General features: G+C 39.9%; 1 protein-coding gene across 2 annotated transcripts; it reads right to left on the bottom strand.

Moving 5' to 3' along the window:
* Positions 1–501: 501 nt before the first annotated feature.
* On the bottom strand, positions 502–15,641 carry LOC124136213. 2 transcript variants are annotated; one of them, XM_046502076.2, is made up of 12 exons: positions 15,377–15,639; positions 10,546–10,704; positions 10,334–10,428; positions 9,681–9,813; positions 9,380–9,511; positions 7,429–7,446; positions 6,293–6,513; positions 5,290–5,432; positions 4,700–4,842; positions 2,698–2,785; positions 1,863–2,022; positions 502–1,098 (listed from the first exon to the last, which is right to left on the bottom strand). In XM_046502076.2, the coding sequence occupies exons 1-12, from the start codon at positions 15,453–15,455 to the stop codon at positions 979–981; spliced, it is 1,491 nt and encodes a 496-aa protein (XP_046358032.2). In that variant the 5' UTR covers positions 15,456–15,639; the 3' UTR covers positions 502–978. The 2 variants fall into 2 exon arrangements, with proteins under 2 accessions (XP_046358032.2, XP_046358033.2); XM_046502077.2 differs by lacking the exon at positions 7,429–7,446 and having other exon boundaries at positions 15,377–15,641.
* Between the last annotated feature and the right edge of the window lie 605 nt (positions 15,642–16,246).

Genomic DNA, 16,246 nt, shown 5'->3' with positions numbered 1-16,246 from the left:
ACTTTCTACAGTTGTCATTATGGCGAGACAGTTGCATACTTGACAGTAGCCCACAGATGGCACAAAGTAGGCATGATTTGGCCCGGGAACTCATTCCAAAGGGGTACTGATGATCTCACCAATATGGTACTTGCTAAATGGGAAGCCAAGCACTCTAGAGTTAGTCATCTCAGAATCAGACAGTACCTTCGTCCATGACCGTTTGTCTTTCAGCACCATTGTCCGTGTTCAAGTAATTCAGCCAGCTTTCCTACCGAACGGCGTGTATGGAGTCACAATTTCCAATCATTAACTTCAACCACACCCGATCAGTTTCAAGTATACTGTAGAAACGACTTCGACATATCGCTTACAACATCGCCGACGAAGGTGAGGTAAAAACCATTTAATATTCAGTGAGTAAGCGCACTAATTATCTCTTAATTAGGTATAGATCTTTGGAATTACTTCAGCCACCATAAATTAGTAGATGTCATTTGTTCATTCACACTAATATGATGATGATGATCAGAATATTTATTATCATATGGTACATCTTACGAAAACCATGAGGTTGAGCAATACCCACGCACCAAGAAAGGGTATTAATCTATATGGAATTGATGAAACGTGTCAGAACGTTTCTATCTCTACCTTTCCAATCAATTAATATTGACAAACTGACAGGTATAAAATAGTAACATCAAAAGAATTATTAAACCAATGTTCAAAGTAAGTGTCTCCATCATATGATCATCAATTTTACAAAGCCCAGAGGTTATGTGCAGCGTTCGTCACGCCGAAGGACCATGCCACCCTGCCGTGAGATTGCTGGAATATGGCTAGAAAGACGTAAAACCATATTCCCCAACTCACTTTCAGTGGTTACATCACAGGTTAGTACTGTAATTCTCACAGGAATACGAAATACCAAAACAGGGTAAATATGGCGTTGGACATCTATGCCCGCCAACACAAATCGTCACATTATGTTCTGATTTAAACGTTGCCAGTCTTGACAGCGAGTGTTGTCCCGACCTCTACTGGATGACGAGGTTTGTGCGAACGTCTCCTCTTCCGCATCTTCCTGACCTTCCTCTTCTTAGAGTGGGTGCACATCTGTAATAGATACAACGGTGGTATACATCCCTTCATGTACATCTATTGGCTGGAGACAATAAGCATAATAGTGAATGTCTGAACTACATTCTGAAGCTATTAGAAACATGTTATGATATAAGAGGATTTACATCAGTGGAGAACCGTGAAGATTCCGGGGTAGAATAGGTCTTCAGCAATCCACACTTGCCGTAAAAGGCGACTAAGGGGATCGGGTGGTCAGGCTCGCTGACTTGGTTGATACATGTCATCGATCCCAATTGGGTGGTTCGATGCTCATGATGTCAATCACTGGATTGTCTGGTCCAGACTCGATTATTTTACAGACAGCCGTCATGTTGCTGGAATATTGCTGAGTGCGGCGTTCACCAACAAACAAAACAAACATCAGTGGAGGGAGCACACTGTATGATAATGCAGGCTTGCGTTGATTGAATTGTTGGACTTGCTACACGAGGATATGGAATGCCTTGAACACACTACATTTTGAAATAAATACATTTCGTTAAACAACGTATTATTTTAGTTACGTTACAGTTACAACAAATGGTTCTTATGTCAGGGTGAATTACTGACTTCTGCGTTTGTTTCATTAGATTATGACCTTCGGTTTTTCAGTTACATTGTAAATCTGTCGCTGTATTAATACGTGGCATATGAGACAACATTTTCACAGTACATATATTATATACCATTGGTAAACCTTGTACACAGTTATGCACATACGTGTACATTTTCTAGCCACCAATGTATGTGACACTTACATCATGACAGATAGGATGCTCTTCGTCGAAACATGTATGGAACTGACACCGGAAGAGGAGCTTGTCATATCCGGGAAAGGCGAAGGTCTCGAACAGCTCACTACGCCACGTCAGGAGGTCCGTGTTAGGGAACTGAATCTGGGCGTTCTCTGTCATGCACCTTCAAAACATGTTAACAAATAACCCAGTTAGGGACCGATCATTTGATCATCTGCTTGTGGCGGTGGTGGGGTTAGGGAAAGGGGGTGACATGCTGGATCTTCTGAAAAACATGCCTTGAACAGTATTCAGGTTATATCACAGCGTGTCAGCTTAATGTGGGAGGAGCCTAAGTGATGTCGGTCTCAGGCCTTTACCACTTTGGTGAAAACCACGAAAAGTATGGTGCTTACAAACCTAGAACAGTCGGTGCGAACCGGGATTCCAACCCACGACCACAGGTTTCTGTCGTTCTCAAGGGTCGCAACTCTGCAGAGCAAATTGCGGCTCCTTAGACGATTGGGCCTCTAGATATGTTTAGTAGAGCAATATTGGAAGTAATAATATATATTGTCAATAACCGAAACAGATTCCATTTGGCGTTATGGGGGAAATAATTGTGGAAATGATATGAATGGACCACTGGAAGTAACCACGTCCTGTGTTACAGGTCGCACACGCCATTCGCACAATTTGCATAAAAAAATAACTAAAGTATTCATTGCCTGACGAATTTATCGAGTCATAACTCTGGTTTAGTATATTTCTTTGCTAAACAAATGTTTCACATAATCATTTCAGATTTCATATTCACACCTGACATTTCGATGTACACAGATTTAAACATTGTAATTACCCATGTTCATCAGAAAGCAATACATAGTGATGGTCATCAGGCGAGCTGACAGAACAGTTGAAAGGAGCTATGGCGCTGATTCCATACTCTGAAACACAAAGATATGACGTACAACTCAAATAAAGGAAAGTGACAACACAGTCAAGCACAATATTGCATGTAAATCTGTACTGATATCGTTACTGTACCGTTATACGAAATGTGTAAAGATTGGTAAAGATGCAACATATCTTGGAATAATCTGACTTCCTGTGCCAGTGAAGCACGAGAACATGGCAATGTACTGCAGAGTTCAGTGAGAAGTGATGTAATTGCTTTTACAAAATATACTTCAAAACTATTGCATAGATATAGCAGTAGCAAGGAATCGACAGACTCAGTGTGTTGTTAACTATTACCAAATATGACTTTGCCGGTACCAACAAAGTTGAAAGAGAGACGGTTACAGCATGATAATGTTACGTCTATGTACACATTACAGCGTAAAGCGTCAAGCAAGCAGCCCCCAACACCCTCGGGCAAGTTAAACTGCAAAACAAACTCACTTAGACAACACACAAAAAACTTTAACAAAATGTATTAAATTGCCGAGAAGGTTCTCTTGGAGAAAGATAGAGGGATGGGAACATTCTTATGATTGATCCATGTGGCAGCATAGAGAGTTAGTGAGTGAATAAGTATGGCTTTGCGCAGCTTTTAGAATATTCCAGCATAATCGCTTGAAACAGCATAAAACACAAAATCTTAAACAAATCTCAAGAAATCTAACACAGTTCCTTGCTTATATATATATAGTACAAGTGTGCCACAAGCAGTTGATTGATGTCTTTAAAAACTATCAACAGGTTCCATCAGTCTGAAAATCTATCTAGGTTTTGCTTGGGAAAATTTGTTAATGTATGGTTTGGAACGAGGATCTTAATTGGGATATATTATTTAAATATAAAACGTTAACGTCAGAGAATAAACAATCTGGCTTATTCGACGAAACATATTCTTTATATAAAGCACGCCTTAGTCAAAGGCATGTTGTTTTCTTATTGCTTATGTCAGAAGATGTTTGCTGCAACAAATGTTTATTGTACTCATGTCCACTTATTTGTACCAATATTATACCAATTTATACCAAGTAAGCGACTTTGACTTGCATGATTTTCCACGTTCCTGAACAAGGCTTTTTACAATCTGAATATGAGTTCGAGAATAAGTATTTCTTTAACAACAAATAAACTGTTGATCGGAACCTGCTGACTGAATGCCACTGATAATATCCAATAACCCTCCTGTAATGACTTCGTATAGTTCCCTAAGACACTCAACATTGAAGTAACCATTGAACTATATTACTGCTGAATGAACCTGCAACAAATCTCCCGGTAGGGCAGGACATGCTTGATATTTTCGCCTACATCTGGCGTCATCACTGATTTTCAGCGATCCATTCATATGTATTTCCCTGCTATTTTGCCCATGACGCCAAGTGTGATATGTTTCGGGGGATAATCGAGACTGGTTATTCTCTGGAGTTGGCGTAATATATTTATTATATGCATTATGTAGCAAATCATCAGCAATTGTTTTACACCAAATACATTTTGTTTGTTGAACGCAATACTCCAGTTATATGACGACACATCCAGAATGCTTGTGACCCAGTTCTAAACCGGAAGCTGTGAGGGGTACACAATAGAAACGGAAATTTTACATTTTGCATTGAGCAAGGACTTGCTGTTTACATATTTATTTGTAGACTGGACCAGTCAATATTAAATACGGATGTAACGGAATATACTATATAATCTATTATTGTACCAAAAAAAATAAACAAATAAAACATAACAAAACAATCAATAGTAACATTGCTTACGAAAAGTCATTTCGATTTCTGTTTTGTAGATCGTTTGGAAGACATCAGTGACAACATATCAATTTTAACGTTTTTGGGGAGAGGCCAAAGACAGTACAATCATACAGTTGTAATCTCATTGAATAGACTACATACCGACTTCGCTGTTGAGCTTCATCTGCAGCTGCACCTGCTGTCCAAGAGTGGCAGTAGTCACAGGAACATCCTTGTAAGGGTCGATGATGTCAAAACTGACGGACAGCTTACTTTCAGTTAACGTTGTTGTCTGGTTCGGGGGTCTATGTTTAGAGGATGGCGACAAAGTCACAAAACGTATAGCGTACTTGAGGTAGAGAAACAGTTAATACTGAATCAACTCTAGTTTGAAAGTTACCGCATGAACTGTGCAATACTGTATCAATCAAATCCTTACTAAATCCATTCACACGAATGATCATGGGCACTAAGTTTTGAAAAGAAAATAGCTTAGTTTCAGGAAACTAAAAATAAGGTTGCTTCAGGTTTACCAATAGAATAAAAAATCGTCGTGCAGTTGGATTGCGGGGGAAGAGCCAAAAATTATGCATGACGTAGATATGTACAAAGTTGGTTACAGCGGTAGTGACAAACAGAGCTTAAAAATGGGGCGAATCTCGGATTAGAATCCGCTACAAGTGTACCGTATTTACAAAAGCAACTAGGCCATGTCAACTTGATGTTTTAACAATGTACTACTAACAGCTTACTTTTCGCCTTCACTGGCAATACGTCTGTGTAGTGTGTCCGCCTCGGTGAAGTCGCACGTCACCTCGAATTGGACATCATACGCCGAAAATGTCACAGGGAACTCCTGAAACTTGAACCTCCACGTCACCACGTGGTCTGATTCCTAATGTTAAACATTGAACATGAGATAGCATGAATGTCTTTATCGCATGGAAAAAAGACATGAAAATGGATACCACAAAAACTTACAAAAACTCACGTATACAATTTTACCTTGGGACTGTCCTACGTGGAACTATCTTTGGGGCCATCGATGTGCCTACGTAGTGAACTGTCGGTTTTGAATAAACGTTTTCAGTCGAACCTTATCATGAAGGTCAGCAGGGGTCTGTAAATGTCTATGGGCAATGTACAGATGTGAACCGCGCATAACGTCGCACGTGCTCTAAATGATTCCCTTTGCAAATACTTTGATGAATATGACTTATCAGTGAACGTTGAGACGGAACTCAGGAACAGTTTGAAGACGATGAAGCCCCCTAGTGAATTGATCATATGGGTCTTGTAAGTGCTATAAATTACTGATAAGACAACAATTGCGTAACTAACTTTATATTAATCGAGTTTTAAATGATGGAAACATGCGAGGCTATGATACGCCAGTAAACGTGAATGAGATGGTGTAATTTCCACTTTGAACACCATTTCCTTGAGCATGTCTGCTCGGTATCATTATATTATCCCTTTGGCGCAGAGAAGAGACAAAAGGACCGTTGTAGTCACATTAGAGTATGTCTATAATGGCTAAATGTCACACGGTTCTTAATTAGTCAATAAAATTAAATTATTTGAACTTATGTAATAGTGTAATTTATCATAACAGAAAACATAAAAATGTTTTTAAAAAAAACATTCTATAGTCATAATGTAATCGCGTTTGCATTTACTTGGGCACAATCTATATTTTAAACATTATTGAATTAATTTTAGATTAGCGTTTCGAGTATTCTTCGCGCAGAATACCTTAATTTCTCCACACTTGGGTTCGTAACGGTCTCCATCCTTTCTCACTTTCAGTGTAGCCAATCCTCCTGCCTCAAAGTAATCGAATATCGTTTTGTCACATGATGTAATAAGGTTACCTCCCTTGTCTAAGGCAGCCACTGATCGATAGGTGGTGTTTTTCTGGTTTGTCCTGAACACCATCTCATTGACACCGTTGATTTTGAAGCAGTAGAACTTTGCTAAAAGACAAAAAGTCATTCTACACTATGACAATTTTCAACATGCTGAATAGACGTGACTCGTTTATGTATGTATGTACTTGATATGATATTATGTGCTGCCAAATGTATGAATTGGAATGTGGCAATTATTTTACTTGCTATTTGAAGTACCCTGAATCAGCTATTCAAGCAGTACTCTGAGACGAAAGACAAACCTTTCGCCAATCATAGTCAATCCCATATATTTGCTATCCTGATAGTCTTCAACATAATACCTCTATAACAACTCACCAAATTATCACGAATAATTCATATTGTTTGTTGACATCTTATTGCTGTTTATAATTCTTCCTGAAACTGGTATCATGCACTGAGTTAAATTTTCAAGGTACACAACGAAATGCACATATAGGATGTAGTCACCTCTATGTATGAAGATATGACAAATAGGAGTTAACAATTCCCTTACTTTCTTTCAACAATATGGTTATTGTTGTACTTGGTAAAACGTAAATGGTTCAGACTCTCAGTCAGAAGAAAACCACTGTGCAAAGTGCGAACTATATGTGGTCGATTCTGAATAACACAAACCAGTGGTTCACAGCACTGTCGTGGCCAACAATTCGCATAGTCTGGAAATAATTGCACACAATCATCCAGATAAATACTTGTAGCCACTCGATCCAAATTTGTCGGTTCTTTGGACAGTTATCAACTACTTTAGATCCACACTGGTCCGGAATGACCATGGGATTCATTATATATGGTAATGATGAGTCCGTGAAAAAAGATGTCATAAGATATTCTACATCCACAAACGTTCGTTGTTCCACGATGAACCTGGCAGGAAAACGAGCTTTAGTACATGGTTTCTTGCAAGACAATATCTGTGTATGTGTAACTTATGTGTAGTGTCTGAAAGTAATACTTCACCTTCAGCTTTGAGTTTTTCTGAAAATAAAATAAACCGTGGACAACATATTGAAGAACATTCACTTGAACAAATGGAAATGTATGAAATAATACTCAAAAGAAGTTAAGGGTCAAAGGAATTTTTTTTGATAATTTTTGTAAGTATCTCTTTTAAGTCAGATAGTGTCAGAATATCCCCCTTTGGGGTCTCATTTGGACTTTAGACATCATGTTATTATGGGACATGCAATCACAACGCTGATCTTTAGAAACGTTTTATCTTAACCCAGATTTCCCTTTTCATGGATTTGAAGCACGAACTTAGACTAAACTAACAAACTGCATTGAAGCATCAATTATTCCATCGCATTCATCATTTGCACTTGTTTTGCATGAGTGTCATTAAATGCATGCCGATTTTAGCAATAAAAGATCGGACTATTTTCCATACATCATCAATTGAATTTGAAGATGGTTCGACGACAAATCAGCATCCAAGACAGGGACAGGGCCATTGGCTGGCTACACTATAGACAACACTCAGGAACTGTGACTCAACGTCTAAATGTAAGGCAAAGCATTATCGGCAGACTCTGGCAGAGGTTCAGGACATCTAATGCTTTTTCAGAATCGCCCCCGTTCTTACACCGATAACCGGGATTGCCTAAAAGTCGGGCCGGGCCGGGCCAAGGCGGGCCAAGGCGGGCCAAAGTGTTACTGGCTAATTACTTCATTATCGGCGATCATACCTACATATAATTGATGAAACATACACACATGACATTAATGAACAATCACCAAACAAAAAAGTGCACCATAAATAAGTAATTCGGAGTAAATCGGTTGAAAACCAGAAAGTGGAGCTGTGTGTAAGCGTCGCTGATCTTGGTAACATGTAACAGAGCAATCGTTAAACGAAATAAGATTTGAAACGTATCAAATACTTCTACCTATCGTGACACAAATTTCCATCTGTCGGCATAGCGTTTATATTTATAGGACCGTACTATATATAAGTAAATACTACTTTATAATGTCACTGATCGTCGTATTTAAAGCAGACACGTTGGTTAAAGTAGACCTCTTCTCCCTATACTCTCAACAGTCACACAAGTGTTCGGTCCGACATGGCCGGGGCTGTCAAAATCAACTTTAAACTCACATATGTATCATCAAATGGATTCACATCTATAGATTAGTATTATATCCGCCTAAATACCACTTTATAGTGTCTCAGATCGCTGTACTTAAAGAAAACAAGGGGCTCAAAGTGAAGCCCTTTTCCCTCTACATTCTCAACATAGTCTCTATCAGAAGTGTTTTGCTTGTGTTGGGTCCGACTTGGCCCGGGCCGTCAAAATCAACTTTAAACACACAGATGTATCTTCAAATGTGTTAACATCTATAGAATAGTGTTATATCTACCAGCAGAACCGCAGAACCGCAGAACGATATCAACGAGATTGTTCAACCTCAGGTAATGACACTTTTGTACCGGTTTGGATCAGCAGATTGGTTCCAGGACGACAAAGCAAGACCTCAAAGTGACAGGGTGGTGACCGACTTCCTGCAGTAGAAAGGTCCGCACATGGATTGACCTGTATATTTACCCGACTTTGTCACCTATTGAGCATGTGTGGGGTGAACTACGGCTGCGAATTCGATGACATCACGTCCCTGGCGCCAACCGCCATTAACTGGCTCAGCGATTAGTCGCAAAATGGCAAACGAGGACTCAACGTTATGTCCAGCACCTGATGAACAGTATACGCCAACGTTGTCAAGCATTAGTGAATACTAACGGTGGCTACACCAGTTACTGAAGCTTCTGCGGGATACATGACTTCTTTCATCATGGTATATATAACACGTTTCGTAGTATATCACAAGCTGTCTGCTGCCGTGCTCCAAAAAGAGAGTTTCGTATTTCGAATTCAAGTGAAACTAGAAGTAAGTCTTACATTGATCTCACCTGTGTCACATGATTGTCCACTCCACCCTAGTAGGCAGCCATGTTTACAGATCCCAGACGTGGGGTCACATGGCTCCCCTTTACAGTGGCATTCCGAGGAACAGTTGATTCCAAACATATTCTTGACACATTCTAAAAATACAAACGACCGACATACCATTTCATCATGTTAATTCAAGTTGACCATTCATATTTACATTGAAGTCAGTTTCTTTATTGTATTATAAGTGTTTCTTAAACAAAACACCAAACTGCAAAATATTTCCTTTTCCAAATTGTAGTATTCTGGAACAAATATTACCTGCTGGCTTTTGGCATATGAATTGAAATGCCGAATCACACCTAACCGTTGACCAAGCCTTTGTTGAGGACCATACTGCACAATTTCTGTCGCGCCGATTGTAGCTCGAAGATAATCTATTGTAGACTAGTTCCTGGAATTATAAAAGAATTGTCTTAAAAATAAATACATGGGGATAAATATACATAAAGTTCCTATTCTTGGAGGCATTACTCGTGAGAGACTTAAAAAAATATAGTTGAATTTCATTGACAGGAAACATATTTTTGTTCATCAGTTAGTGCAAACATAGTAACAAATACGTTTTCCATTGTCTCACACCCTTCCTGTCTGTAAGATCAGGATAGATTAGATGTTTTGATATTGTATTTTATAAAAAGTAATTGAAATTTGTTTTCTATTAAGCATTGGGTCACCAAACTATTGAGTCCAGTCCTAAAATATTAGAAAATAATTGCGGGACATGCAACAAGGGGAACCAAGGTCCGATCCAAACATTATCCTTATCAATGTAATTAAATAAGTTGGTATTAGTTAGCGGGATTATATAACTCAATAATTGAACAAGTCTTACCCGTTCAGTAGCAAACGTCAATGCGAATGTTATATTCAATATTGTAATGTACATATGACATGTACAAGACATGACTCACCTGTGACTGACCGAGATGGTCGGTAACACGCCAGCCATTACCTCCTAATCTGTCAATTCCCAACCAGTAATTGGTCCCACTGCCAGAAAGCGAGCCTAAACAAAGTTATTATACAGTTACAGCAAATTATCCACTTCAGTGTAACTTTCTACACGGTGTTACTATGCACACAACAAAAACCTTAACAGAAAACAGTTGTGTTTAACGCTGACCTGTAAAAAGCGAGTTTTCTTGTTCACTGTTGATGACCCTGAGACCTGCCCCCCACTCCTGACACTGAACCGTTGCCTGGCTGTGTGAGACTGCAGTCGTCCCCCATCTGTAGCAAGATGCTTGTTTCAACAGCCACCCCTCTGGACATGAGTATCTTTCTGGAGATCACAATATCATGGTGAAAGGTAAAATAGACCACATACACATGCTAAAACCTGAACAGTGGTACTACTTCTACTACTACTACTACTACTACTACTACTACTACTACTACTACTACTACTCCCAATGTCAGTATTGATATTGTTGAGGGTTTTCTTCTGCTGGAAGGTACAGAAAAAGTGTCAACCAAGCGAAGAGCCATATGAAAGCGGCTCAGACGCAGTTTTTCAAGGGGAGGCTATCTGAGCGACCACTGCATCGAGTTTAAATGCGCTGAGTTGAGAAGATCAGTAACCCTGCAGAGTCCTTCGTTTGGATGAAATCGATTGGCCTGAAAAGTGAAACAGAAGGATTTCTGTTTGCTGCTCAAGACCACTCACTTTCCACTCGAAACCGTCAATTTGTGATTTTGCATCAAAATGTACATACGAAATGAAGAATATACAATGAATATAATGAGACTGTCCAACACATTGTCAGTGGATGCCCCGCGTTTGCACAAACACAGTATCTTAAGCGACATAATCGCCCGGCGCGATCATTTTATTACCGTCTTCGCCATGCTTGTGGTCTTAACACAGAGGTCCATCCTTGGTACGATCAAGAATATGGTCGTCATGGAAAATGATAAATTCAAAATTCTTTGGAATAGGCCCGTATATAGCCATCGATCTATCCAGGCCAACAAACTTGGTCTTGTGATAAATCCAATGAAATCATTTATATCATTGAATTCTTTATCCCTTTTGTCACTAATGTGACAAGAGTCAGAAAAAACATGGCAAATATGCGGACCTCGCTTCCCAAATGCTACGCTTGCATCCCAAGTACCTGATGTCCGACTCCTATTTGTTCTTTGTGCCTTAGGTTTCGTACCTTCCAATCTGTTGTCTGACATTGGGAGAGTACCCGGGTTTGCTTCCAGGAATACAACCCTTCTGGGTAATGCAGAATGCTTCAGTGTTTGGGGACATTCTGGGTGGGTTCGACAAGGCAGCGCTTCATGGGTGCAGTCTCATTCGGTGTCTGAGTTGCGTGTAGAAGCAGACTGTGCCGGAATCACCCAAGCCCTCTATGCTGAATTTATATATTTTAATCTGTAAATAAATAGTACTAATACCAATTAACAATAGACAATATATATTGCTCTGCACTCCATTCTCTAAACATAATTATTACTCCGGTCAATGAATCAGTGTGCACTCTATTTTTGCATTCTCAGCTGCCTTAGGATTATGCAACAACATTTATAAACGGGAATATGTAATGGAATTATGATGCATATATAATGACAGTCAAACATCAAATGTCAGTGCATATGAGCCCAGCTAGTCTCACAAGTTATACGGAATTGGTGACAATATGTCGTTATGATAGAATTAGTAACTACATATTAAAGTCTGTGATTTTCAATTAATGGCTATGTCGACAAAACCCTAAACTTAGTCATAAGAAATGAAAGTATTTCTACTATCCCATTGCACCGTTTCGATTACATCATAAACATGATATCAGGTGGTAGCGAAAAGGTGAGCTTATCCTGCTCCACCTGTGGCACCCTTCACAAACACATGCAAAGGCAAATCAATCTTTCACCTAAAAAAAACTGAATGGTTCGAGTCAAAATAGGGAATTGCAGTGGACATAATTTTGGTCACTGATGGGTCAGATTTAGATCTGTCCTTCACATGCCTAGAGGCTTATGATGACTAACTGTCTATTAATTCAGTTGTGTGGGGTTGTAAAGAAGAAGGGGGTAAAGTTCTAAGTTTGAATTTCATAATATAACTACACAGCGCACAATATACTATCGTGGCACAATTCCCGGATGTAGTAGTAATTATATAATGTTCTTGTAAAAGATTGAGGCGTCACACTGTACTTTATCCTGCGAGTGGTAATAACCTTACAATCCTGTTTGATCGCCCTTGGGAGAACGTCAAGGTTGTCTATTATGACAATCACTGTTAGCTTTTTCAAAAATAAACTTAACTCAAAATCTAAAAATGGCACACGGTTACATCCAGATCTAATAGAAATATTCCTTTTACATTTTCCTGACATTTTCCTTTGCTCTGATTCGAAAATTGGTCGTCAACGTCAAATCAACATTTTGGAAAATGATAGTGACAAGTGGTCACTATCCGTCAATCTAAATATAACTAAAGTTCTTGTTTTCTAAATCCGGGGGAAATTATCCAAATAAGAGAAATGGATAAACAAAGATGCATGTATAGAGGTAGTTTCATCTTACACTTACCTTGGAATACTGCTTATATACTCACACGCACAAGCAACGCAAGTGGTTTTAAGCAAATAGGTAACAAACACGGAATCATAAATTGATACGAGATTTAGCATGTAGAGAAGCCTGATGGTGTTATCAATATTTTTGGTTGCATTTTGGAACGCAACATAAAAAACGAATCGCCAAAACGCACCATTTCAATGAATATGGGGGTATCATGCACCCATTTCTCGCGAAATTTAAAATGCACGAACTGTGACGAACTGTATTGGGGATAAAACTGTGGCCGATTCTTGGACCTACCACTCCTTGGTCAACAATGCCACGCCTAACTCAAATTCGGAGAAACCAGGCTATCGGGCGTTTGAAAGCTGGAGAGTCTGCCCAAGATGTTGCCCAGCATTTCAACGTTAACATAACCACAATTTACGGTCTCCTGGATCAATACAATGCTACAAAGACCACAGATGACCTTCCTCGGAGCGGTCGTCCTAGGGTCACCACACCTCGACAAGATCGGCAGATTACCCGTCAACACCAGCGACATCCGTTCCTAACTGCAAGTGAAAGTGCTCGACAGACCATAGGAACACATAATCGACACATTAGCCGGGATACTGTGATTCGACGTCTCCGTTCCAACAACCTCAGATGTCGCCGACCAGAATGTCGTCCTGTTCTCCAACCACGACATCGACAACAAGATTTCGGTGGGCACAGGGTCATCAAAATTGGCGTTATCGTGAGTGGAGGCGTGTCGTCTTCTCTGATGAAAGTCGCTTTTGTGTCTCCCATGCAGACGGAAGAGTCAGAATTTGGCGGCGTCGAAGTGATCGTTTCACTGACAGAAACGTTGTGGAAAGGGATCCACGGGCTGGACCTAGCGTCTTGACATGGGCAAGGATTGGACGTAATTCAAGACTTGGACCCATATGCTTTCTGAATGTTGGTCAAGGTCGGGGACACGGCGTCACTGCTGAGCGGTATATCGACCAAGTGATGTGACCTCACGTCGTTCCATTTTTGCACAACATCAACAACACATTTTCCAGCAGGACAACGCTCGTCCCCATGTTGCCAGAGCTACCATGGCCTTTCTGCAACAACACAACATCCGTGTTCTACCGTGGCCCGCCCTCAGCCCTGATCTGAAACCCATCGAACACTTGTTGGATGAGGTTAAAAGGCGTCTGCACAACGTGCGCCCAGTCCCTACAACTGCCGATGAACTAGCTGCTCTGGATGTGTGCACGGGGATCCCTAGGGCCTTCACAAATCGTCTGACCCACTCAATGAAAAGAGTGGTCACGTTTCTTTTGCGTATGAGTATATATCTATCTGCCCTGTTATTTATACTTCCAAATTTGTGATACAAAGATAAGCTAATTTTACTTTATGGATCGGAGATCGGAGATGCAACAGAAAATATGAAAATGTTTTTCTTTATGCATGAAAACACGTAATTGGAGGTCGATCCATTATCCCAAATGGTATTGTACTTGGGGAATGTGGCAGATAACCACTGTATTTTTTCACTTAAACGATGTATACATTACTGGTTAAAACTAACGACTCTTCCATCCACGCGATTCCAAGTAAAAGCCTATAACATGCTAGTCACTCACGAAATATAATGATTGGGCAACAAATATTAAAATCACCGTTTTCAGTTTGTCATTTTTACTCCAAAGAGCTTAAGATTGTTTTTGGCAAATGTGGATAATGAAATTAATAAACAACAAATGTACATATATGTATTGTCTCATCACACAGCAATGTATACTAAAAGAATATCTGGTATCTGCTACAATCAAAAGTATCCAGGTCTGTTGGCCTGGAGGCTGTATACGGGCCTATTCCAAAGAGTGTTATGATTTATCATTTTCCATGACGCCATCTACATATTCTGAGTCGTACCATGGATGGATCTCTGTGTTAAGACCTGGCGAAGACGGTAGTAAAAGGATCGAGCCACTCCATCATGTCGCCTAAGATACTGTGTTTGTGCCAAGTTGAACGCTGGGCATCCACTTACAATGTGTTGGAGAATCTCATTAAATTCATAGCATAAAATACATTTCATATTTACATTGTTATGCAAAAACACACATTGACGGTTTCAAGTGTGAAGTGACTGGTCCTGAGCAATAACCAGAAAGCCTTTTGTTTCACTTTTCAGGCCAGCCGACTTCATCCAAGCGAAGGACTCGGCAGGGTTGCTGATCTTCCCAACACATAAACTCGATGCAGTGGTCGTTCAGATAGCCTCTCCTTGATTCAGTTATGAGTATGTTTATATGGTCAAAGTTCCCTTTCACCTTGCTTCTTTGTCTACAGAATGCTTGATTAATGAGCCAAAATGTAACACACTCAACTAGATGTACGAAATGTACGTGGAATGTACAGATCAAGACGCTTACCCGATGCTGTAGCTAACTCCACAAGGATAGTAAGGAGGAGGAGACAACATCTCCCCCTGGCTCCATCGCACACGAACATGACTGAACCACTCTAGTGTAGTTAGAGTACAGTACAGACCTGATAGTTATCACAAACTGTCACTCACACCCTGGGATTTGTCAAGCGGAATCCATCACTAATTCACTTGCCTGCACGTAGCTTGAACTGTGTAACACAATCGGCACATACATGAAACAACATGTCACTGTGTCAGTGTCAACCCCGAGGTATCAAAGTCCATGTTGTAATATCAGGTTCGTTGTGTTTATGAAACCTGTCACGTGTACGTGCAGCTTTGGTATTTTAATACCTTGTAATGTGTGTTGGGTTTGCCTGCTACATTGCCTTAAAACACATCTGTGACGTCATTCTATTGTTTGAACGCCCCATTATTTTTCAGGAATGGAGAGTTGCTTGTCAACTGTACATTATCTTGAAGCAGCATTTGAATTTTTCAAATATTTTCAACTCGTAACTCTCGTAACCTCGTAACTCTCCATTCCTTAAAAATAATGGGCCTCGGCCACTGCGGGGCCTCTGCTCCATTATTTTTAAGGAATGGAGAGTACTCAGACATTCCCCTCTACATATTAAATTAGGGGTAGACTTGGATCATTGGCAATCCCCAGCAATAATTGAATTTTACCCACATTGCAGACACTGTCTTAGTTTGACACAAGTCAGTGATAACAACACTAATCACATACATACACTGTCTTAGTTTGACACAAGTCAGTGATTACAACACTAATCGCAATAAGACACGGTCTTAGTTTGACTCAAGACAGTGATCACTACAATTATTACATGCAGACAATGATCCAGTTTAC

Source organism: Haliotis rufescens, unplaced genomic scaffold, assembly GCF_023055435.1.
Source record: "Haliotis rufescens isolate VD_foot unplaced genomic scaffold, xgHalRufe1.0.p SCAF_2, whole genome shotgun sequence".
Lineage (NCBI taxonomy): Eukaryota > Metazoa > Mollusca > Gastropoda > Lepetellida > Haliotidae > Haliotis > Haliotis rufescens.
This window is presented reverse-complemented; position numbering and strand designations above follow the sequence as displayed.